At 43.1% G+C, this 24,183-nt stretch overlaps 1 protein-coding gene across 3 annotated transcripts in view; it reads right to left on the minus strand.

Moving 5' to 3' along the window:
• CEMIP (cell migration inducing hyaluronidase 1) overlaps positions 1 to 24,183 on the minus strand; it is a 115,091-nt gene that overhangs the window by 38,406 nt on the left and 52,502 nt on the right. Inside the window, exons 2-11 of one of the 3 annotated variants that reach the window (XM_075432242.1) lie at positions 17,886 to 17,993; positions 15,073 to 15,225; positions 14,252 to 14,390; positions 13,247 to 13,483; positions 12,683 to 12,862; positions 8,611 to 8,681; positions 7,789 to 7,884; positions 7,047 to 7,168; positions 4,676 to 4,817; positions 3,662 to 3,853 (exon numbers count right to left, since the gene is read on the minus strand). In XM_075432242.1, coding sequence (XP_075288357.1) covers positions 3,662 to 3,853; positions 4,676 to 4,817; positions 7,047 to 7,168; positions 7,789 to 7,884; positions 8,611 to 8,681; positions 12,683 to 12,862; positions 13,247 to 13,483; positions 14,252 to 14,390; positions 15,073 to 15,225; positions 17,886 to 17,961 — 1,408 coding nt within the window. In that variant the 5' untranslated portion in view covers positions 17,962 to 17,993. Of the gene's footprint in view, positions 1 to 3,661; positions 3,854 to 4,675; positions 4,818 to 7,046; positions 7,169 to 7,788; positions 7,885 to 8,610; positions 8,682 to 12,682; positions 12,863 to 13,246; positions 13,484 to 14,251; positions 14,391 to 15,072; positions 15,226 to 17,885; positions 19,528 to 24,183 lie in introns of those variants that run through there. The other 2 variants (XM_075432243.1, XM_009943714.2) reach the window with 2 other exon arrangements.

The following is a 24,183-nucleotide window of genomic DNA, read 5'->3' on the forward strand; positions in this document are numbered from 1 at the left end:
AGATAAGACTTGTTTCCCAGGGAAACCAAGCAAAATACTTGATCTTTCCTACTATCCAGTTCTATCATAACAACACAACCCTTCCTTCCTTCCTTCCTCCTCCCTCCCTCTGCCCTGTACCGTCGTCCCTCCCCAAACCTTGTGAAGTTGGAAGATCAAAGAGTTTTAATCTGTTCCCACAGAGAAAATAACCTAGGCACAAAAATGACAAGCAAAAAAAAGTCAAGCAAAGGAGGCAAGTGAAGAGAAAAGTTCCATTCAAGTGAGAGACTATTTGACTGGGAGCAGGACCTGCAGAGCTGAATCCTCCTGCAAACCACGCTTAAGCATGGGAGCCGCAGTTCGGACATCAGTGTAACTACTCCAATAAAGGAGTGCACAAGAGCAGTACCTGAGAGCCCTCCCCCACTTTCTACACTGAGATTTACAGAAGTCCACAGTTAGACATCTAAATCCTACTAAAAACTGATGACAATTGAGTATTAACGCTCTTAAGCCGTTTTGAAAAGACCAGCTTCTAATCAATCCATTTCTAGCAAGCAAAGAAAGTATGAGTTTCAGCAAGAAGTATCAAATATAAATAGGACATGAGCTAACTAATGAGTTTGACTTATTTGGCACAATACGCTAAACCACGTCTATGAACATATTATTAAATGATGAGAGCATCAATTGTAATTAAACTTTGCTATGCCAAATGGCTGCCACACCAAATTGTCTGTCCACAAAGCAGAGGTTTTCTGTCCTTTTTAAACAAAGATTCTTAAGTAGTTCAGACCTGACATTTGGGTCTCATTTAAAAAAAAAAGGAAAGGAAAAAATAAAGACCGAAAGGGATATAAACCATCACGGGTAGGAATGGTTTTATCATTTGTCCTTCAAAGGGCAGACTTTTGGAGTTCTCAGCTGCCAAACTAAATCTCTTCGGAAAATTCGGCCATTCCACTTGTTACAAATTCCATCCCTCTAAGACTCTGTACATAAACATATCTGTGAGGAAGTCTTTACTGAGAAGGAGCAAAGCAATCCTGCATGTCTCACATAGCAAAAGGAAGGCAGACATTTATGATGAGTGTCTTCTGCATGCAACGAAGAGCCTAATGCCACTGCGCAGGTTGTGCAGGGGCTGCTCAGCTGCGCCAAGGGTAGAGGACAGACCACTGCTGGCTATTTTTATGTGCTTGCTCTCTGTCGGCCGTTCTCCCTTCACACAATGTTTGATGAGCAACTGGGACAAAAAAAACCTTATTTAACAGAAGCCTCACAGGTAATGAATTTGATCCCAACAAGTTTCATCAAAGTTAGTGCCCAATCATGGGACAGTGGATTCATAGACGTATGCCCATGCACAGACAGGTTTCAGTGGGAGCCAAGATCTCAGCGTGGTGACATTCGCCTCCTCCAGCAATAAGCACACCTCGAAACCCACTGCCATGGTATTGATGCCTGTCTGGAGGGCAGGGCAAGCACAGGCAGAGCTGTGCAGGCTGCAGGCAGCTGCAGGCATCGCAGAGGGCAGGAGGCACCCACCCCCTGGCTCGTTAGTGGTCCTTATTCTGGCTAATTGCAGGTCATGGCACAGGGCAATGGATGAAGTTACACCAAGGCTGGGCATAGAGCAGCTCAGGGACCTCCTGGCTCCTAAAGACAGGGGACTTAGCCTTGCCCAGGTTTTATTTCATCTAGACTGAACTTGGCATCTGGCAGATTATTTTATTTTCTAGTGTGAATGTGCTTCTGTCACAAGAAAGTTGGATGTGATTTTTATTACTGGACTAGATTTGGCCTTGATTTATATAATCAGTGAAATCCCATTGACGTCAATGGAGTTGCCTGGATATAAGTAAGGGCAGACTTTGGCCCTGGTGTTCATGTCATTTGTGGTAATAAAAGGAATGTACTAATTCTCCTAAAGAGTAATCGGAGACCAAGAGCACAATTACTTTAACAAGTGTTTCCACTGCTTCTTTACTTGAGATTCACATAAAATTTTTTGTTGTTTTTAACCCTTTATTCATTTCCTTAACTAACTTCATTGCCGTTGTTGTGGAAGATAAATGTAATCACATGAATTTCATGTGAGCCTAAGAGAAATATTCTGTTGTCATCTTTAGTTTTACTGACGATCTTCCAAGATCATCTTCATGATGTGGCTTGTATCATACTAGTCTGGTACAGTTTTTCCAATAGCTCAAAAGTTGCTCAAGAAAAATATTCAACTTGGAAATGTGTCTTCTTTGAATGTACTAGTCATTTTAAGTCATAAGACTATGATACATTCAAAATGTGCACAACATTTTTCTTGGCTTGCTGAACATCTCTCTTTTGGGCCATCCAACAATGAATGGCTAGAGCTCTGTGGGGAGGCAGTTGCCAGAGGAAGTATATTGGTACCTTGCAGAAGATGTTGCATCAGAGATAATGGTGAAGTAGTTCATTTCACAGAACTGAGCAAACTCCCTGGTGCATTGGTTGTTCCAAGTGCCCTCATGGTTTCTCAGAAAGATCTTACTGTAAATGCAGACAAATCTGCCTAGAGCAATTGCATGTGTGTAAGCAAAAGATAGGGTAACATGCATGATTTACAACCAGGCAGATACTGTCTTTGAAATACAGCTGTTACACACTTTTATACTGTAAAATAACTTCTGCTTTTGTAAAGTAGAGCAATTAAAATTCCATCTGTTCACAGAAGAGGAAGTTCATGTGGTATTTCTAGGCTCCGCTTATTAGTGTGCCAAAATCTAGCTCTAGAAGGAAAAGACCACTTCACAGACTTCAGTGGAGATGCGAATCTCCCATTCTGGATTTCACTTTTATGCCTAGGTTGGTAATACTCTATGCTTAGTCATGGTTATGCTACCTAACTGGACCCAATATCTGAAGGCCACTTTATAATCATTGGACTGAAGTGTCTTTTTATCAAAAGCAATTTGTTCTGGATTTGAGCTAGTCACCTCTGAGAGAAAATTGCTGTGGTTCTGCAAAGGTTCCTGCTCCTCCTGCTCAGAGTACCTCAGGCAGCACTCTGCCGACTCCATCTCCCCCAGCCCTGTGGCTCGGGACAACTCGCCGGCCACGTGACGCCAGAAGTGTCTGGTTAATACATCACCTCTAAGCAATGCAGTCTAGAGACACAGTAAAAGAGAAACAGTAGCTTCAGTAGCACAAAACAGTATTTCTAAAATGTAAGATTACAGTTCTTGTTAAATATAACGTTCTTAGGAAAATAGCCAGCTGCACATTACTTCATAGCCTTACAGTCTCTCACAGCCTGCTCCGGCCCTAGCTCACTCTCTGAATCAGCTGTGCTCATCTCCTGCTTTCTAGGAAGTGTCACAATTTCAAATGCAGTTACGTAAAATTGAGCATTTCAAATACATGACCTGTATTTGTCTCTCTTGAACAAATACACCCATTCCATAGTGTCTTTGGGACAAAAAAAAATGGAGTCAGCTATGAAAAGGCAAGGCAGACAGCAACCAGACTCAAGTTAGACGGCTTTCAAGCATGAAAGCCATATGTTTGCCAAAAGCATCTAAACATTAGCCATCAAATCCAGGTGTCTTTCAAATCTTTGCAGTTCTTACTGGAGTTGTATCAGTGCAAATGACAGAATTTGTGTACGGCGACAACAGCATGACAAGATGAAGCACCTTACCTGCTACCCTGACCTGGGTGGGTCTGCAGGCTCTGCATGGCAGCACTTGGAACTCCTCCGCCTGGTACATGGAGTAGTCAGTGCTTGCAACCACCAGCCTGTCTCCGGGTTTCCAGGAGCTCACGTCATCCACCAGGTTCAGGACGGTGCTGTTCACATTGGTGTCAATGCTTACCGTAAGCTTTGGTCTCACTGAAAAGCCAAAATGGAAAGGTGGAGAATTCAGCTAATCTTATTGGAAAATGTTTGCTCTTTTTTTTTTTTCTTTTGGCCTACAACACCACCAAAAATGATGATTTCCTCATGCAACAAAAAATAGTTAACACTTCCAAACTTGCTTTTTACTGGCTTTGGTTCGGAAAACAAGCAAACGAGAAAGTGTTTTCCCTCAGCTGCAGACAGGTGGATTTTCCACTCACCCCAGGACTAAATTTAAATGTAGCTCTTAGTGGCTCATTTTCACCACACCCACTTAGCAGCAGCGCTTGTGGGTGCTGGACACTGTTATTTACAGCAGCCAAGTGGTCTTTAACCTAATGACTGTTTTTTCCAGCAAAACAACCATCTTCCAGCCTCCTCTTCCTGCCAGCTGAGCGCTGAAAGAACCTGATGACCTGTCTAATGACCAGGTTAGGGACAGCGGTGTTGGAAGTAATAACTGCAAAACAAAGTATTGCTTTCAAAACCTGTTGTCTTCGCACGCTCTGATTGACTAATCCTACCTCATCCCAAAATGCTTTAGCAAAAGACAAGATATTTACAGGAAGGGACTTGCCAAGTATTTGCCACAGCCTTGCCAGTGTTTTGAGACACCACCCTGTTGCCTATGTTAGTGCTCAGGAATTTTTCCTGAGATAAACCTTCAGCTGTTTTATCTGTGTTAATGTCAATAGCCCAGCTGAAATTTTAGGTTGAGAAATTACTCAAATTGTTCTTACACCAGACAAGAGCCAGTCAGCAGAAGACAGTACTTCTGCTTTTCCCTGGTCTGGCTTTCAAGCATGGGGCACATACCAGATCTGCCACACAGGAACCGTACTCTGTAGTTCTGGCAGCCCTCGCCTGTCTGGTCCTTGCCGTGGCAAAGAAACCTGTAATCGTGGCCACTCTTGTAGAAAACCTCAGTTGTTAAATTCGCTCCATCAAGCGTCATTGCCTGGAATGAGAATAGAAATATAAAACGGGTGATACCTTGAGGTGAAAAGATTTCACCAAAACATCGATGCTGTCAGAAGAGACTCTTGCTTTGTTTTGGGTAATGCGCAAGAGCTGTATAAGAGAACAGAGCGACCGTTACATGTACTATCCAGCCAGCACTCCAGCTGGTGCTCAAACACAGCTATTTCATCTGCAAGCTGCACAGATTATTGCTAGTTGCATGCCTTTCTTCTGTATCTATATTAAGACCACGTGCTTTTTTGGGAGAGGTATTCTGAGCTTCAGTAACATCTGCCTTGATGCTCCAGATTTTGTCTTGCCTTGGGTTTGAGGGCAGATGCAAACACTGAACACAGATGCTTGCACCCAAATGAACTCATTGCTTCCAGCCTCTGCACTGCACTCATTTCGTTGCTTGTGTTAGGCTATGTCTGAAGCTTGCAGAAGAAAGAGGTGGGGGTCTTATTTGTTCTTTGCATGGATCAATCTGCTTAACAAAAACCCAAAGCTGCTCCAATACCTGTTGCTCCCAAAGGAGCAAGAAGAGGTGGCCTTTTCTCACATACAAATACCAGCCAGTACAGCTGCCTTGAGAAAAAAAGGCTGTCTTATACCAAGAAGCAGTGCGATATGTAGCCTCCTCTGTGTTCCTGCTGGGGCAATGTCACCCCTCAGGGTCACGTTAAATTTCACAGTCCAGCTCTAGAGCTTGAAATTCTCTTGACTCTTTCACAAAAATGTGATGCCTTGCATCGGGCAAGCCAAATAACACGCGCATTTCAGCGAGGCACCAGGAGATAAGCCATCTTCCAATGAAGGGTCTGATCCGGACTCTCTCACTCGGGCAGACCTTCCTTATTAATGCATACGCCCCGCTGCCATGTATAGGATTAGCACTGTCAGCTGCAGGAATGTGCCTCTGGCTGTGCCGCGCTTCTGTTATTATCATCATATCTTCAATTTTCTTGTATGTAGCATAGCTGGAACAGGCCAGCTGCTATAAATCAGTGTAACTTTATGAACGCAATGAGCAACACTAGATTACGCTACGTGCGGATTTGCCCCAAGTTCTGCAGGATAAGCTGAAAAATGTTGTTTCACTTTTAATATACATGGGGATAAAAGGAACTGTCATTTAACAGAAGGTTAAAAAAAGTTTGTTTCTTGAACAGAAGAATATCTTTCTTGTTTCTCTTTTAATGCGCATGCTAGAAGGGGCTGTATCATAACAAACATCTGACCCCTGTTTTGAACTAAGTTGTCACTTCTAATATATGTATATGGAAGCAGAAATTAATGTGGATTTGTTAAGACCTGGCAGAAAATTGCAGGGCAGTTTATTTCCTCTCTGCTCAAGAGGAGATCCTTTATAACATCTAGTCCTGGAAACTTTCACTCACACTGTCAGCATTCCCATTCACTTCAATAGCCGCATTCTTGTGAAGAAGGGGAAGTCCACTGGTTCAGAGTACGCAGGAACCTTAGGTTCAGCCTCCCACAGATTTGAAGTATTTTATTGTCTTTTGCTAGGCAATGCTTCTGCTGTAGTTGTTTTACCAAGCAGACATGTAAAGTATACAGTGAGCATTTACAAAAAAAAGGAAAAAGCTTGCGGTTTGCTTTTTTTGGGGGGGGAGGTGGGGGGGTGGGTAAGGAGGCTTTTGCAGTCTCGGAAAAGGTACATGATTTCTCCTCAGCATGCTGGCCTGATGGCATAATTATGATGTTTAGCCCCCAAAAGAACTGAAATTTCTTTCCACAGAGAAAAAAAATAGACTCCAAGAAACGGCTGCAAGCTTACTGACATTTTTTCCAACTTACTACAGCTGGTAGCTTTACCATCTCATTACATTTTGTGATTAATTTTTTAGATAGGGTCCATTCCAGGACCATTTAAAAACTTGGAAATTTTCATGTGTTTTTTCCTTTTAATCTTCCAGCAGGGAACCACTTATTTCATGGTAGCATCTGTGCTGTCCATGACCCCATCTGTACTCCTTTTCATGCCAGAAGCAAGAATTTACTGAAAGGAGTTCAGTTCTATGAACTTTTGTCTCAGAATGATACAAGACTGGATACCAGATCTTGTCAGTTATGTATTAGAGCAGTAAAATAATCAGGGTCTTTTATTTAGAAACAAAAATTATTGACAAGCACAATTATTTTGGGCTTCAGTGTCAGTCCAAGGAGGACTTGCCCCTGTAAAGCAAGTGGTAAGCTAACCTACCTGGATGTCAATGGGCTGCCTACAGATTTTATCAGGATGAGCAGCTTTGAAGTCAGAAAGCTTCTCCATGTCCTTAGATCTCGCTTTATCAGGCTTCTCAAACCACTCTGTCCATTCTACATCTGGAGACAAGTGCAAACAAGAGAAGTCATTTGAAAGTCAAGCTTAATGAACGCAGCAAAAATGCATGAAGCATAATATGATCTCAGATATCATTCACAAGTTTCTTCACTGACAATCTGATTCCTGCCTCTTCCTGCCAGTCTGTCAGCCGCTTTTAATGATGCTGTGAAGTGTAACCAGCAACAGCGGAGTTATTAAAGCTACATAGCTGGAGTATGCAGTATGAGCATTATTAATAGGTATGGATTTTGGATCTGTGTCCTCCTTAGCTGCCTTTTCTGATCCTCAGATCAAGTTACGACCAGTTACTGTATGTTGTCTGTAACGTGGACATGATGACTATGCAGTCAAAAGAAGAGGTTATGTGTGATCTCTTAGATCATCAGAGATGGAATTTCATACCCAGTGCAGTAAAGGACAAAGGATCCCAGTTATTCAGAGAGTCCTGGAGACAATTGGGGAAAGAATCTGTGCGTGTTCTTCACTTGGGTTAGCGGCAATATGAATAGCAGCCAGCAAGTCCACTCTTCCCAAATGGAAAAATATTGCAATAAAAAGCATGATTCACCCTATTTGTCAGCTGTCTACCACCGAGTTAAATGGCACACAGACCTCTTACCTTGAACCCACTCACTAGTTGAAGAGATGTTAAAGTATTCTCCATTCTCAGCTTTGAATAGTTTGAATACTTTGGCCACGGCTGACCCTTTGTGACCTGTAAAAAACAAATATTGGTAAAACCACTGAAAGCAATCGATGAAAGCCAGAACTGAAAAGGTAATGTGTGTGTTTTATATTTTGGCTACATTATCCAGAATTAGCCCTGCACAGCTTCCAGAAAAATTTACTGATCTTGGAATGAAGCTTCAGACACTTTTATAACTGCTTGGACAATCAGGAGGAAAAATCTTAAAAAATGAAGAGAGGATAAAAAAATAATGATTTGTAATATATTTATGTTTTTATTTGATGCTGTAAGCAAGCCATGTTGTTAGTTGCTCTTGAAAATGTCATGAAAAGACACAGTCCCAAAAGTCTTCAGCTTGCTAGAAAATGGTTTTGCAGGAGTATTTGAGGCTGCCACTGCAGGATATGCTGACTACATTTTCAGTTGGTGTGAAGTGGGTTTGTTCCATAGCTTTATGTCGAACAGAGGCAGAGTTTGAGCTCAATAGAGTGAAATCGGTTTACACTGGTGCGTTTTATCTCAGGGCTTGGATAACCTAGGTTATACCCTACTCAGCTGCTTCAGCTGCATTAATGGGAAGAAGCAATATAAACATACATCGAGAGCATTCGACTAAATATGTCCAACCACCAATTGCTCACAGCTTCAGTGTAATGCAGTGTCAAGTGAAAACACCATTGACCAAATTAATCTCAGCCATAACTCCATAACTTCCAGAGATAATGTCAAGCCAGAATTTTGTGCAGGAATTACCTTGATATTCAATGTGGTCTTCAACAGAAGAGGAGGGATTTCCTTTAACAGTAATAAAACTCCATGGGTGCCTGGAAAATGAAAATGAGAAATGATTAAGTGACGTCACGTATGAGATGCATATATTTAATAGCACAGTGTAATGCTCTCAAGGGCATCATATTCAAAACAGTCTGATTAGCATGACAGGCAGCTTAGTTAATATTAAAAATATCTTAACACTATATTTCTTCAGTAAATATATCAAGACAGAAGGAAGTTTGAAGACAAATCCCCTCTTAATACACTCCTATAACAAGTGTGTTTCCCTTTTAAATGAGCGTTTAAAGAGGCTTGTGTGTGACAGACCCAAGGGACACCGGCAGCTCCTTGGGGAGCCTGAAAATTTTTCTTTTGTGTGTGTGTATGTGCATGTGTGTGTATGTATGCACACTAAAGAATATGAAGAGGCCACTTCTGCTTAAACTTAGCTCATGCTGGAACCTTGTATATCAAAATTGTCTGTGGAATGACCCATGAGAATTTCTAATAGAAAGACTGGCTGACCAAGGGCAATAAAAAGTACCTAGATAGTCTCTGGATATCTGGTTTCCTCATTTTGAACATTGAACAGGGCTAAAGGTTTATGAGTCTGAATTGTCTGTTCAAATCTGATCCTATGTAAGAAGGAAGTTCATTACTGTCTGATGGTTACTGGTTGAGTAGGTTCAATAGCTAGCAGCCACACTGGAAAACGACCACATGGCTGAGTAAGCAATGGAGATGGAGACTGAAGTGCCTCCCAGCCTTGGGGGTGAACCCAATTAGTGAGGGTCAGGAGGGAGTTTTATCTTTGAAATAGAAGACGTTCAGGCATGTCTGCTCTTAATGACTAACAGAATAACAAATATGCTTTTAGGGTGTTAGGGAGACTGTCACCCCTACCCTGAATTTAGCAAACAGTCCCACAGATTAGATCATGTCTCTATAAGTATAAACTCCCAGTGATTTCAATTACATCAAGATTCACCCTTGAGTCTTGTAGGTCACCTTACATTTACCAGCTGCTTGTATAAGCGAAGTTACAAAACTCCCTGGGACTTCAGAAGAGAACATGAGCAGACATTGACAGATAGTCACTAAAACACACACAAAGCATCACTGGTGCGAGGCTGCGCTTTGGGGTCTGCAAGAGCAGGCTTCGGGGAGCACCGGTGCACCCCGTGCTGTGCTGAGGCCCCACGCACGCACCAGCCACGGCTCCTGAAGGGGAGGCAGTGCTGGCGGCGTGTCCTCAGCCCGAGCACAGGGCAGGCTCAGCGGAAGCTGCCAGCACAACTGCCTCGGGAGCCTGCCAGCGAGCCAGATGCTCCTGCTGGAAAACCCGCCTTCGCGCCAACTGCCGAAGGCACTGCCGGGCTGTGATCTCCATCCAGGGAGAGAGGGGCGATGGGGGCAGGAAGGATGCTTTATCACTCAGCAGGCAAGACTCATTTTGTAAAAAAAATTTTTTTACAAAATAGATGATAGCCCTAAAATAATCTGAAAAAGAATCTAAAGAATAAGAATACAGCTAGTTCTGCATCTTAATGTTTGGCCTGATTTCATATGTTAAAATACATGTTTCTTGCAGTTATTTTATCACTAAAAATAGTTTTAAAGTCTTTCAACCCTAACACATAACGACACATGCACACTGTTTGGGCTTCATGAAATGAAGGGACCAGTAAGTCCAGAGCCAAACCAGTGATATTTGGATGGGATTCCAAAGAGAACAACTGTGTCATCAAGCATTGAAAGCCTTTCTCTTAATTTATTAGTAGAAGGGGGGAAAAAAAAAGCTCATGCTTAAAAGAGCAAACATGCTTTTCAAAAGGACTACAATAGAGGAGGAATGCAAGATTTTCCTTTCATTCCTAATGTTCTGGACTCAGCAAACAAGCAACTGAAAGAGATGCCAGGAGCACAGGAACGTTTTTGGATAAATCAGTACTGCTCATTGGCTCTTCTACAGCAAGAGGGAGTTGCACAACTTTACAATGTGGTTGAATAAGGAGCAACCGGGAATAGACAGGAATTTGTCCATATAACCCCGTCACAGCCCCAGTCAAAAAACAACCCCGTCCATGGCTGAATAGCCTGACTCAAGTGGCACCTCACAACATGTGAAACAGAAATTTGCTAAGCCAAATTACTGCCTGGGGCTTACACCGTGATTGTCTCGGTGATGCCCATGGTCAGTCCCAGCCATCGGCATGAAGCTGAGAAGAGCTGACAGCCAGGATTCGGCAGGACCAGCAGAAAACCCCAGGTGCTGGGCAGTGAGTGAAAGTGTGTGCAGGGGCGTGTTAGAAAGAAAACTCCATCCAGAGCCTTCCTTTGCCATAAGGGTTAAGGTATGTACGTGTGCGTGTAATTTTCTTATCCTGAAAATTTTTTTTTTGAGATCTTCCAAAAATGTCTGAAAAGCACCTGTCAGGAAAACACATCTTTATTCATAGTTCTAGATGTGTCTGAAACATAAACCAGTATGTCTAAATCTTGGTACACTAAAGTAAAGTGGAAGTTCAGTTTGTACAAGGAGAAAAGCTTGGATACATCTGACAAAGTTGTCTGTTTTCCCCTCTGCCACCTAACTGTCTCTGTAAATCTGGTCCTAGCTGCCATCCAGACAATGTTTTTTTTGAAACTTGATGAACTTGAACACTGAGAACACTCCTAAAAATACAGTCTTTTAAATAATGCACCAAGATGCGGGTATTTTTCCACGTACCGGTATGCTGGTGGGAGACAATGTTTACCAACCACTACCACATTATGGTACCCACAATGTCCCTATTATTTATGTAAGGAAATATTGTGGTATTTCAGATAACAGCATGGCAAGGATTAGCTTTTTGACTGCAAAGAATAGTAATGTTGAAAGTGACACTTCCATGGATGAATTTCTATGGTATTTCCATTATAAACATTTATGGCAAAGAAGTGAGAAACTAGCATTAAAACACCACAGCAGCCTAAAAACATCAAGTGCAATTTACTTCTATAAACATATGTGAAACCCATCAATTTCTTCCTGTTGCACAATTGGAAAAAAAAAAGGTATAATGTTCAAAAATCTTTTTCTGTTTCCCTAATTTCAGTCTTTGAAAAGAAACCCAGCAGGCTACTGGGCTTTAATACGAGGTCTGGGTATTTGAAAGCAAGCATTGCACTGATGGAGACAGCCTGGTTTTGGAGACTGTTTCTGCAGCCTTGGTTGATTCTTTGAAATGCATTATCTGGTGTACAGGAGTCCCTGTTACATTTGACACAACCTCTTTATCAACCACCTCAAATCTTACTCCATCTTCACATGCCCAGCTGACACTTGGCTGTTCCCACAGACTGCTGTATTGAATCACTTCTCCCTACAAGGCAGATTTTTTTTTTTCATGTTCTGCAGTGACTGTCTTAGTGCCTCTCAAAAAAAAGAAAGCCTACATAAAGTCAGATAAACACAAAAATAATGGCTGTGGTTGGGTAAATAGCAAATATTCTCAACAGTGTGTGTGCCAACATAGACACTGTATTGGCTACAGAAGTATTTACAGTCCACTGCATAAATTCATGCATGCTAAATTTCTGTGCTGCACGAGTTCCCTAATATGTATTGGACAATCTGAAGAATATGATGCTGTATAAATGTCTATATGTATCTAGCCAGGGTTACACGGCTATTATTCTACCCTCCTTAATGTTCAGCCCATCCAATCCACTGGGTGTATGTAGAAATGCTTCTTAAATTTTTTGGGGACGGCTTGAAAATAAATTGGAATAAGTAACTTGTGGGAACAACATCTTGGAAAAACATCTTTTTTAATATAAATCATACGCTATTCCTCAATCTGCTAATAAAAATACCCAATATAGACACTGAGTGCATCTTAAACTATTTAATTAACTGCTAGAAATTCACATTGAGAAGTTTCCCTCTGTTTTTTCTTTTTCCATGTGAAAGAACTTTGTGCCTTTGAGAGTGTGGAATTATTTGGACATGTCAGGAGCATAATAAATCCTCTGTGCTGGGAGAACAGGCAGGACTGGCACATACCTAAACCCAAGGTGGAGGAAATGCTTGCTGCCCAGTTTGGTCATTGCTTTCCTGGCCGAGTCGTCCAAGTTTCTGGATCCTTCATCGTTCACTGCAACCGACAGGATCATGCCATGCGCAACTCTGCCCAAATATTGGGCAAGACGTATGCTTTCCTCTTTTGCTCTGTAGGTATCAAACCTGAAGTGACAAAAAACACCCAAAAACATTTACTTCATTTAGCATCACGGCTTTATGTACCGAAAAGCACATGCTATAAAGAAATAACTCTTTTGTGTTGTTTACAGTAATTATATTATCCTATTGCAAAAGCACTTGTCTAACAGGATATATCAGGGGTTTCTATTAAGCCAAATTGATTAAACTCTAGTTGACAGAATAGCAAGGTGGTAACACTACTCACTCTTTGGTTTGGGAGATTACTGATCTAGCAAGAATTATACAGACATGCAATAACACCCATTTGAACAGGATGATAAAATGCGTGTTTCTGAGCATGCTGAGATGCTGTCCTCAACCTATTCCCAAAGGTTCTCACATCTAGACAGCTGAAAAGTCACTTACCGATCTGAATGGACAACTGTCCCTGTCTTTGGATCAATAACATGGACGATGACGCCCCGATGGCCCCAGCTCCTTTCAAAGTAATATCCACCTTCTTCCATGCCGCCAGGATGAAGAGTTTTGTTTAAGAAAGTCCAGGACAGTTTTTTCTTTCCGTGGATCTCAAGAGTGCCACCCTTACTTACTCCAAGATACTTCTGCCCAAAGTAAGGATTCGGCTGGCTGCCATCATCCGCTCTGCAGCAGGAAGGGAGGAAAGGAACCAGTTTGGGGTTTGTGTCTGACAGTCAAGCAGCCTCTCTCCTTGTTCTGCTATGGCCCAAGGAGAGAAGTGTCGTGACTTGCAGTGCATTTCTTTCAATTAATCTAAGAATCAGCAATTGCTCACATTGTACAGAAAAAAAATTATTTTAAATAATACTAGCAGCAATGTAGAACTCAGATTATATACATCATATTCATTATATCCAGGCCGGAGGAGGCCTGAAGCCCAGACTGAATGACACATTTGCGTTTTTGAATTCTGGAGGAAGTTAGGACCCTAACCAGGAGCTAGGAGTCTAGTGGTTATTAAGTACGAGTTTGGCATCCTTGAAAATCTAAGAGATCCTGTAGCAAACTGCAAGACATAAATGTATTATCCCTTGGCTCACCACTTTCATGCAGAAAGAAAGGATGTTTAGGAAGGAGAATTTTCAGAATATAACAACTTTAAGCTTTAAGCCTATTCTGGGAAATCAGCTTGAGTGGTGGCAAGGTGCGTGCTGATTTTCTGGCATGCCCAAATATCCCCATGTTCATCTCCCAGTGGTATTTGAAACCAGAACCAAAACTGAATCAATTTTCTACAGTATATTTAAATTGCTTATGAAGCTATTGAACTTTCCACAGAACACTGATGATAAGTATATCTCAGAAAATGTAATTTTAAGGAACGCTTTTGTTCCCTGTTGTGGAAGAGAGATCCTAGAAAGTTCCACATAATATTTTATCATGCATACGTACCGCCCATATAAGATGATAACCACATTGCTTTGGTAAGGGCACATCTCACTGCCGATATGTAACTCTCCACCATTTTCAATGAGTATATGTCTAGTACGCAAAATGATAGGCTGTACGTCGTCTTTAATGACCAGTTTGCCTAAGTAGGAAAGGTTATGACATTTGCTTTAACACATAGCAGCTCATCAGAGGTTGTGATACCATTGTGCTAAACCCAGTGCTGGGCTCTCCACTCAATTTTTGCAAAATTCTTCCCATCCTCCCCAAAACAGCTCTCTGTACAAATCCTAAAGACATTACATGTTTTTTATTCAGTCGAATTCTTGAAGAATGCAATTAAGATTTGCATGGAAAAGGACTCATTCAAAACTGAGACAGAAATTCAGAGTTAATATGAATAAAAGCTATTCATGCTGGCAGCCACCAGAAACACTACGACTCTGTCCTTAGAGACAGAGGCACATAAGTATCTGCCCTGTCCTGAGACCCTGAGAACACAGCTATTGCAGTATGATGTTATCGGGACAATGATTTCATAAAAAAATGTTTTTGAAGCAATTCACAGAAGTAGAACTAATGAGTACAGTGAGCTACTTTTGTAAGTTCTCCAGAAGGGACAGCAAATAGGTTGATTCTAATGGATAAAGAAGAGATAGCATCTCAGCTACCACCCACCCTTGTACCGAACTAAAGCTGGGTTTGTCCAGCAGTCACCCAGTTCTCAGCAAAAAGCAGGAAGCTCTCCCAGCATGAGACAGGGTGATTTAAACAGCCGCAGTGGAAAGCACACTTCACCCAGCCTTGCCACCAGCATGTTTTACCTCCATCAGTGAGGTGGATGGAGTGGACAGTCGCAGAAGAAGAGAGGAGGAGCTTCCTGCCATTACGGATTTCAACCCGGTTTCCCTCGTCGTGACCCGGGTTCCAGATTTCTATCTCAGGATCCTTATCGGGACATGTCACAGCTGCTTCTGCTGGATAGAGGTGGAGAGTGAAGGCAATTACCATTTGTTCGGTGCAAGACAGAAAGCTCCCTCTCTGGGCATCTTTAAAGTATCATTCTCAGTACCCCCCTTTGCCGACTCCCTGGAACACAGCAATATCTCAGTGCAGCAGAGTACATGTGGGTCACAACCAAAAGAAAACAAACAACAGCCCAAGCTGTATGGTTTTCTGTTTTCTGGAAGCATGCAAAAACCCACTGCCTGATGCAAATGAGCCTTGCGAGGGATGCAGTTTCCAGAAAACTACTGAGAAGAGGCTGTAACTGTGCCCTTCCTGCAGTGATGTTCAGCTCTGTTGGTACCATCCAGTCTCAAAGCCTTTCACAAGGCCAGTTAAGAGGCTGATGAAAGGATAAAGCAGCTACTACCTTTAAACGTGCTCCCAAAATACCTGCAAGGTTTGAAAAGCTTTGTTTAAAGTAAAGACGTTAAAATACGTTTGCATACTGTGTGTTCATTGGTGATGGAAAGCAGAAGTGCTCAAACTAACATGAAAACACCAAGCACCAAGGAATTACCAGTCCACCCAGCAACAGAGAGCAACAGATATCTCACAGGACAGAGGCTCTGGGTTTGTGAGCTTTTCCAGGCAGAAGCAATGAGGATTCATTCGCTTCAGGTTCACACATCACCAGTCTCCACACACAAATTTGATTGCGGACTGCCATGACGCGTTCGTCTAAACAGCTCTCATACCAAATCCAGGAGTCTCCTGTTATAAGTATTTACTTAAGATAAAATATTTCCTTGATATAATCTCACTCGATATGTGAGCCTCACATCTTACTCTAATCAACAAAACTGCAAGTGCGAGAGTCCGATGCATGATGCATATTTTCTGAGAGTAGCAACCTTTCTAATCCTAGAAAGCTGAGGTCAGTGGAGGTTTGAACAATGAGCCCTTCGCCATCAGAAAGGGTTGGGAGTTCTCACCAGCTCTCCAGTTTTTATCCTTTAAAACAAAAACACCAAGGGAAACTACAGGATCCGCAAATCAAGGATAATAGACGTGGGATAAACACCTTAATTTCAGCAGGGTTATGTCACTGGCACTTAGTATAGTTGATTTGGGAGGGTTTTGTCCCACAGATACTAATAAGTTAGTTAATGGAAATGACAACATGTGAATCCATGCAAGAAAACACATCCCAGTGCTGGTGTAGCTGACAGCGAGCTGTTGTGTGCTCAGAGCAGGCTAATAGTCTACCAGGCAGCAAGACAAATACTGGTAAACATCCAGGATCTTATTTTGATACCACTTGTGCCAGCTAGAAACTGGAAGTATGTCAGTAATATCAGAGGCACTTTTTCTGATTTACAGTAATTGAGGAAAATAAGAAGGAGTTTCTGGGTTCCCACTAGAAGACACACAGAAGAAGAGTTGGAAAAGATAAATATTTCAGGCAGGAAATGGGAATTGCACTGTAGATAGATGTTCAGAGATAAGCGTAATATACACTGACAACAAACTCAAAAAAATGAGCTGTTATTCTCATAGGAATAAGGTTAATAGGAAAATTTGCTCTGATGAGAAGCTAAATAAAACCAAAAGAATCGATTCAAATGCAGAGGTATAATTTATCAACTAGATGAAGTAGACAGGATAAAAGCGTGTTCGTTTTTCCATTTACTTGGCTATGCTAGCACCCAAAAGAGCGTCCTGCAGTCTCAAAAGATGACTTGTGCCCCCAGATTCATTATTTAGAAACGGAGGGGTAGACAGTGAAACCTAAGGGGAAATCAAGAGGAACTTACACTGATGATTGAGATGACAATCAGCAAAAGCCAACATAACCTAGAACAAAGGACCCAAATTCCCAATTTCATTAACCAATTCGTACCAGGGACCAGGAGCTGTGCACAGCACCCACATCCGCTGCGCCAAGCACACTGGAGGGCTGAGCATCTTCCACCAGCTCATCCAGCTACCTTGTCAGCTTGGGCTATTATTGTCATTGTCATTTTTTAAATAAGAGTGCAACTTGTACCCAGGACAAGGATTTAACTGAATGTTTTGGTTCTTAACCAAAAGGGTCTGAGCACAGCAATGAAAGGTTGCTTCATGCAGCTGCAGCTTTTGGGGAAAGACATATGGTCTCTTTGTTTTAAACAAATACAAACCCTCAAATTAGCTCTAATTAGAATATGTATACCCAGCTTCCCTTTTCCCCTTTGCCTAACTGCTTACAAAAAGGGCTGCTTGGGAGAGACACAACCCAAGGGGCAGGGATTTCCCACCCCAGAACATTTTGCTCTCCACATCTGGGCTTGAGCAATACAGCAAAATGCTCGACTTCGCCTCCCACAGCCACAGCTATTAGGACTTGAGGTTTCTTTTGTTGTTTCTTTGTTGCAGTTAGATGGATTTGGGTTTGCTTTAAAAACGCGTGGCAGAGGGATTCCTGAGGGCGCTTTCACCTGCTCAGAAATTTCAGTCTTTGCCACTCCAGCTGTCCTCGATCAGAAGTATTTGCACATCAGAAAACTGCTTTTCTCCTGAGTTTTCTCATTGTCCTTGACTCTTCTTTTATGAAGAAGAGTGAAAAGCTGCTCAATCCAAACCAGCAATGTCTTTACTTTAAAACAGTATTACAAACCATGTCTTTTTTCCCCATGGCAGGAAAACTTACCTGTGCTTACAGAAGAGATTACAAGCAGGAGAAAAATGAAGTTTTTGGCCAGGTAATTGGAGGTAGGTAGAGCCATTCTTCAGGATGTTAAATTCTCTGGGTGGATACCTGTGAAGAAAGAATATCAAGCAAATGTCACTTATTTTTTCCCCAGCTCATGCAAAAACCATTCACTGCACAAAAAAGGGGTTACATCCAGCGTTATGCCAGCCCACATCCACTCCCATTCAGCCCTGGAGCGGAGAACATCTTCACGCTGCTTCGGGACCAGACCAAACAGAGCGAGAAACCATGGGCAGCTCCTCACCCTTTGTTTGGTTTGGGATAAACCGACTTGGGAATCCAAATAGACACTCAGAAATCAGCCACCTGAGGTAACCAAAAACGCTTTAGGAATGCAATATAAACACATCCAGTGTCACGACTCTCTAGGGCTGCATATTCACATGTGCAAAAAGTAATGAAACACAACGGAGCAGGCGTTTGCAGAGTGACAGATTTTCATGAAGTAACCTTTTGGTGGTACCTCTCTCCCCCGGTACTACCCACAGATTTTTAGCAATGGTGTTTTGTGCATCCCCAGGATAAATAATACTCACACTTCCAGCCTGAAGCATGCAGTTTCTTAGATTTCAGATCCAAGAAAACATTGTCTATTTAATATGCCAGCCCAGAATTTTCTTCCAAAACCAAAAGCTGCTTTTGAAAACAGCCTACCTAATGTTGTTTTCATTTCTTCAGTAGCCAACCAGCAGCAAAAAAAAACAAGGAGTGTCATGAAAGTCAAAGTTAGAATTAATGTGATTCCCCCCAGTGATTGATTCTGCAGCTCTGCCCTGTGCGCGTGACAATTTATCGACATGCATATTCACGCTGAGGCAAGGACACCCACTTCTGTAAGTGTCACTGCTCTGTATTCATACGGCGCTGTTTAAAATTCACATGTAGTCCTCGGAGCCATTAGGTTTTAACATGTAAGTCAGTATCTGAGGAATATCAAAGAAATTTATTTGCAGCTGTCAAGTCACATCATGCTGATGAAATGGGATAAACTAACGCATTGCACTGCTTCGTTAGACGCAAAAAAAGCAACTGAAAAAAACTCCAGGTGCCCCAATTTCCTTAGGGCAAAAAACCCATGTCATTTTTCATGTCACTTGTTAATATAAACCAAACAAAAAACATAAGAAAGATATGCAAGAAGCTAGGATTTAGTCTGGAGCAAATTTTACAGTGTATATATGCAAAACACATGTCTGTGCTTTTCATAAAGGTGATATAGCTCGAAGTGCAATGATACATTCAAACCATGTGTAAGCCAATGATTGTATTACAAATAGAATTAGAACCAGATTTGTCAGGAAATATTCCAGCAGGAAAATGTTTGCTTGTTTTGGTGTAGCGTATTTGACAGCCCTGAGCTCTGGAAATGGCATAGACTCAGGGCTTGGTCTATCAGGTGCTGAAATGCTGTTACAGAACAGTAGAAAAGAGGAATGCACTTCGTAACGCTATAACTTCGAGTGATATACATTATCAGGGAGCAATACCGTCGCTGTGGAATTTGCGCCAGAACCAGGCTGTACGTGTCTGACATTCTGACAGCATTAACCATAAACATTTGATAAGCCAGGGCTCTTTTAAAGGAACATTATTAGACGCACGCCAAAAGTACAGCAGTCACCGTTAAAATGTCAAGATTTTTTAGCGATTATTACACAGCCTAATCTGCAAACCCAATCACTAGATTCTGCTTTAACAATAGTGGAAAAAACATAAGTGGTAACACTATAGGATAGTCACTAAAGATAAACAGTGTTTGTTATAGCATCGGCACAGCTGTATGTCAGTGTTGCATAGAGCCAGATTCCAACTGGTAAGGTATTAGTCATAAAACGTAATCAAATGATATAAAATTTCACAGAAATAAAAAGAAGGGACTGAATTTTTGACAGTGATGGCATGCATTTGTTCTCCTGTTGCTTCATAGGTATCAAAGAAATTTCTTTGCTCTGGCCGTTAAAAACTCAGAGGAGCGTCTCTGCTCCATCTAGCTCGTGTTCTTGCTTCTGACAGCAACCTGTAGCAAACTGGTAGGAAATTAGTGTAAGACATTTCACAGCCTTTGCTTTCTTTAGAGCCAAGAACTGCACAGTACTTACCATCTGGTTGTACAAAATGGCTTCTGCTATCAAATCCCTAGTTGCTCACCAGGGACTGCTGTCACGTCCCACCTACGCGTCCCACTCGCGAAATCACACGTTTTACAATGGCAAGGCCAATCATCAAAAATAAGAACCCACATCCCAACACTACAATAACATTCAAAAGCCGTTTGCCCCAGCCTGTAAGTCCAAGTGAGTTCAGGAGAGAGGCAAGCCAAGGTTTAGGGTTCCAACCATTAAACCAGTCCTCACTCTCTGCCCATAATGCAGAACTTCCATTACCAGAGGGTCATGTTAGCCTCGCTGCCGGGAAGAGGGGCTGAGGATTGTGCATAGGCGTAGCTTTTGTTCCCACATTCCCTTCCACCCTTCTGAGGTCTGCCTTGGACTTAGTCTCTCCCTGACCAGTAAATCCTATTCACCTCCCGTAATAAATTACCTCCTGTGCTACCTCCCCCATGTCATCTCTGGAGGACATCCCCTTCTCCTGGGTCAGGGTGTCCTCAACTGATCTTGAAGTTGCACCACACATAGTTTTAAGGCGTCAGATAATTCCCTTATAAGCAGGTGAAGTCTTTTGGGGTCCACCACATATCCCATGGGGGCGGGCCAGTAATCAGTCACGCATTAACTGGAGACACGCGGTTTTCCGTACGCTCTCTAAAATGTGACCCGCCATAGGCATTTTAGTCAAGAAAGGGTCTCCCCTTTCCATAAGATCTAGTCCACCTGCCCAATATGCTGCTCTTTGAGTCAAGGACCAGGGCTCTCTATTGTCATTTGTAGTTATAAAAACCCCTGGCCCCCAATACCCTCTTGCTTCATCCTCACTCAGCAAGATATGGTCACCCCGGTAAGGGATGTGCTCCAAACACATTCAGCTTCCATCTCTCGGGGTCCCTGGGAATATTTTTCCTGAATTTTAATCAAATCAGTAGTGGAATAGGGAACAGTGCAGGTGGTAACGTGTTGGGGTCCCCCTTGAACATCATCTACTGTCTTGGTCTTAATTAGGGGTCACATGCTGACCTCTTCCTTTCCAGGAAAATGCATTTCTTTTGCATGTTCGAAGTCTTTAAGAGACTATAGCAATTCCAACTCTCCTTCTCCATCAGAGTTTACAGCCCAGTTTTCCACACTGATTTGGGAATGGGTTTCATCTAATTGCTCTCTTCATATCACTTACCTCTCCAAAGCCTCCATTAAAGCAATATTAGCCTCTGGTTAGTCACCTGCCAACAACAAGCTGATCAGAGAGACTGCTTGTCTCATCTTCTAGTTGCTCCTGCAAAGCCCCCACTAAATCTAGGAGGGGCTTTATTGTCTCCCCTTCTGCTTGCTGGGTCATGTGTTTATCCCACTGGGCTGCCACCAAGGCAGCTCCTAAAACCGCACAGACCAACTCTTTCCGTTTTCCAAGTTTTCCAAGTCTCAACCTTCATTCTTTAGCTAAGGCGGAGCTTCTGTCCACTACAGCTCGTGGATCATGCCAATTATTATGGGCCCAAGTCATACCAGGGGGAGAAGGTCGGGCGTTATAGTCCTCTGATTTCTCTAGAAGAGGGGTACAATCTACAATTGGACCTCCCAAGGAGGCTATAATGAGTACACAATGGTGGGGATCAGATCCTTCAGTAGCCCTCAGAGGACTGTCTCCCCATGTATATGACTCCTCTCAGAGAGGGGCCACAATAAAAGCCTGGTCCCAAACGATCGCTTTAGCACCAATGAGGGGATCCCGTTGTGATGCCAGATTTTAATGTCGCGTCCCACCTATGCGGGGGGAGAGCGACTGAGGTTCTGTGAATACCCTCGGGCTAAATTAAGGTGAAATGACACCAAACGACCAATGAAACATTTTCTTCATGATAGAGGTAACTCCAACTTGGAAAATGTAAAAGGCATTGGCAACCTGGGTTCTTACTGAAAATATCTGTAAGAGGAAGGGAAAAGAAAAGAGAAGAGAAGAGAAGAGAAGAAAAGAGGAGAGAGAGATATCACCACCCTAGGATCCCACGGTGATGATGACGGACACAGCAATCCTCCAGTGATTGGTGCGCGCTCAGCTCTCTGCAGTTGTCTTTTTTATAGTCCAGTCTCCATCCTCAGTCACGCCTCTTGAAGACTGATATGGTGCTTGTTCCAGAAGGTTCATGATCTTCTGCGCAGGTGCCAATGGGAAGGGGTGGTCGTGAGGAGTCTCTCAGGTGGTCTTAAGCCCCTTCCTCAAATGAATTCTATGTGATCTCTACTTATATTTGGTAAAGCACAGCAGAACATGGAACTGTGCATCCTCCAATATGCCCTCTGTGTCCTGTGCTACCCACCTTCTCGCTTGCAGTCTGTTGTCGCCAGGCAGACCACAACCTGTTTTACCACAATGTTTGAGATCTCAGCATACATTAACTCCTTCAGTCTCTCACAACTGCTTCCCTGGTTACATCCATCTTCAGCAGCAGAGATCAAAACAAGCCATCAGCCACTGGAAAATCGTGTCGGTTTTGGAGGCATCAGCTGTGTGCCAGTCTCCAATGTTTTTATAGTGTCTGATCTGCCACAGTTCAAAGAATATCCTGCGTATTTTGTGACTGAGGTAGGCTGTTTGATTCAGCTCGCAGCGAGCCCGAGTTCACTGCAGTGTTAGTATTAACTGGCGCTCGGGCTGGAAAGGCTGAGAGCCAAGAGGGCCAAGAGGATCCGACTCCTCTGATTCAGCTCTGACTAACACGCTGCCGGAAAAACGCTGCTCGGAGGATAACCTCAGAAATTTTCCTTCAAAGGCTCTCAGTTAAGCATCTTTCCCAAACATTAGACAGAAACAGTGACATGTTTGATTTTACTGTTAAATGCAAGAGGAGGAAGAGATAGTGACTCTTTTCGTTGTTGTCTCCTGCTGGAGAGGACTCGGAGCCAGAGCTCAGTGCTGGGGGGGACACAGCCACGCACTGCATCGCACTTGAAACGGCGCCACGTGGCCAAGTCCAGCTCTGACGTAACCAGCAATGTCAACAACTCTCCCTGCAGATTCGGGCACTCTGAGAGCGTAAGGGCCATACAAGTGTCCTCCCGAGTCTATCACCTCCAACGTTTCTCACATACCATCTGCGACTTGTCTCTTGGGTGAGAAAAGCTTTTTCATTGAGCCATAACAAGCTGCCTGGCAATGGCAAGCGGAATTCATATCCCTAGACCTGGCAAGGCAGACTTTCTGAAATTATTCCCAGCTGCTGGATGTTTCCAAAAAGTGAACAATAGCAGCAGACAATGCTAAAAGTAGATGCAGGAAACCATTAGTCCTCAGCTGGCTGCTACCACAGGTGTCAGTGGCGATACTGTACTAGAAAGCGCACTGCGCAGACAGGAACCCTGACCCACCGCCCTCCCTGCGGTTTTAATGTTGGAGGCAACACAGAGCAGACAGTCCCGAGAGCAAAAGAGCAAAGAAATGGGCTGAGGAAGGTGGGTTGTCACGGGCATCACGGTGGGCTCACATGGACACCCCAAATCCCGGGCGGCAGAGCAGCGCTCTCCAGAGCAGCACAGCCAGCCGTTCAGAAACACCAGCCCAGCGCCAAAATTTTAAAATAGTAGCTCGTGATACTGGGTATCTCAACATGCTTTTTAAGGCTGACTTGACACACTTTGGAGGATGTACCTTCAGCCTCTGCTGAAGATGAGGCTCCTCTCTGGTATGCCAAGCAAGGCATAACAGGAGCGTTAATCACCCATTACAAACCTGACAAGGGTGGGAGCAGAGCAGCAGCTACCTGCTCTTCCCCGAAAAAAACTGTGAAATGGGACTGAGAAACCTGATGGCTGCTACTTCCCAGCAAGAGAGACCACAGACCTGCATGGGGCAAAAGTGGGGATCCAGAGCCATCCCCAGAGAAGAGCAGGAAAAGTTCACATGGATAAGGCACCTTTTAGCCTGGCAGAGAGTGAACTCTCAGCAGACACTAATTTGCACAGGTACTTGAGAGGACCTGTGAGTAAAATCTGTGTTTGCCAGGGACTGTCTCTGCGAGGTGAGATAGATGCTCCAGGAGACCCGCCAGGTCCATGCCCTCATGCTCCGGGTGCCTTCCCACCACCACAGCTGATGCTGAGGTTGTAGTGGTTTGATGGCTAGGTCT

The sequence above is a fragment of the Opisthocomus hoazin genome, chromosome 10, assembly GCF_030867145.1.
Source record: "Opisthocomus hoazin isolate bOpiHoa1 chromosome 10, bOpiHoa1.hap1, whole genome shotgun sequence".
Lineage (NCBI taxonomy): Eukaryota > Metazoa > Chordata > Aves > Opisthocomiformes > Opisthocomidae > Opisthocomus > Opisthocomus hoazin.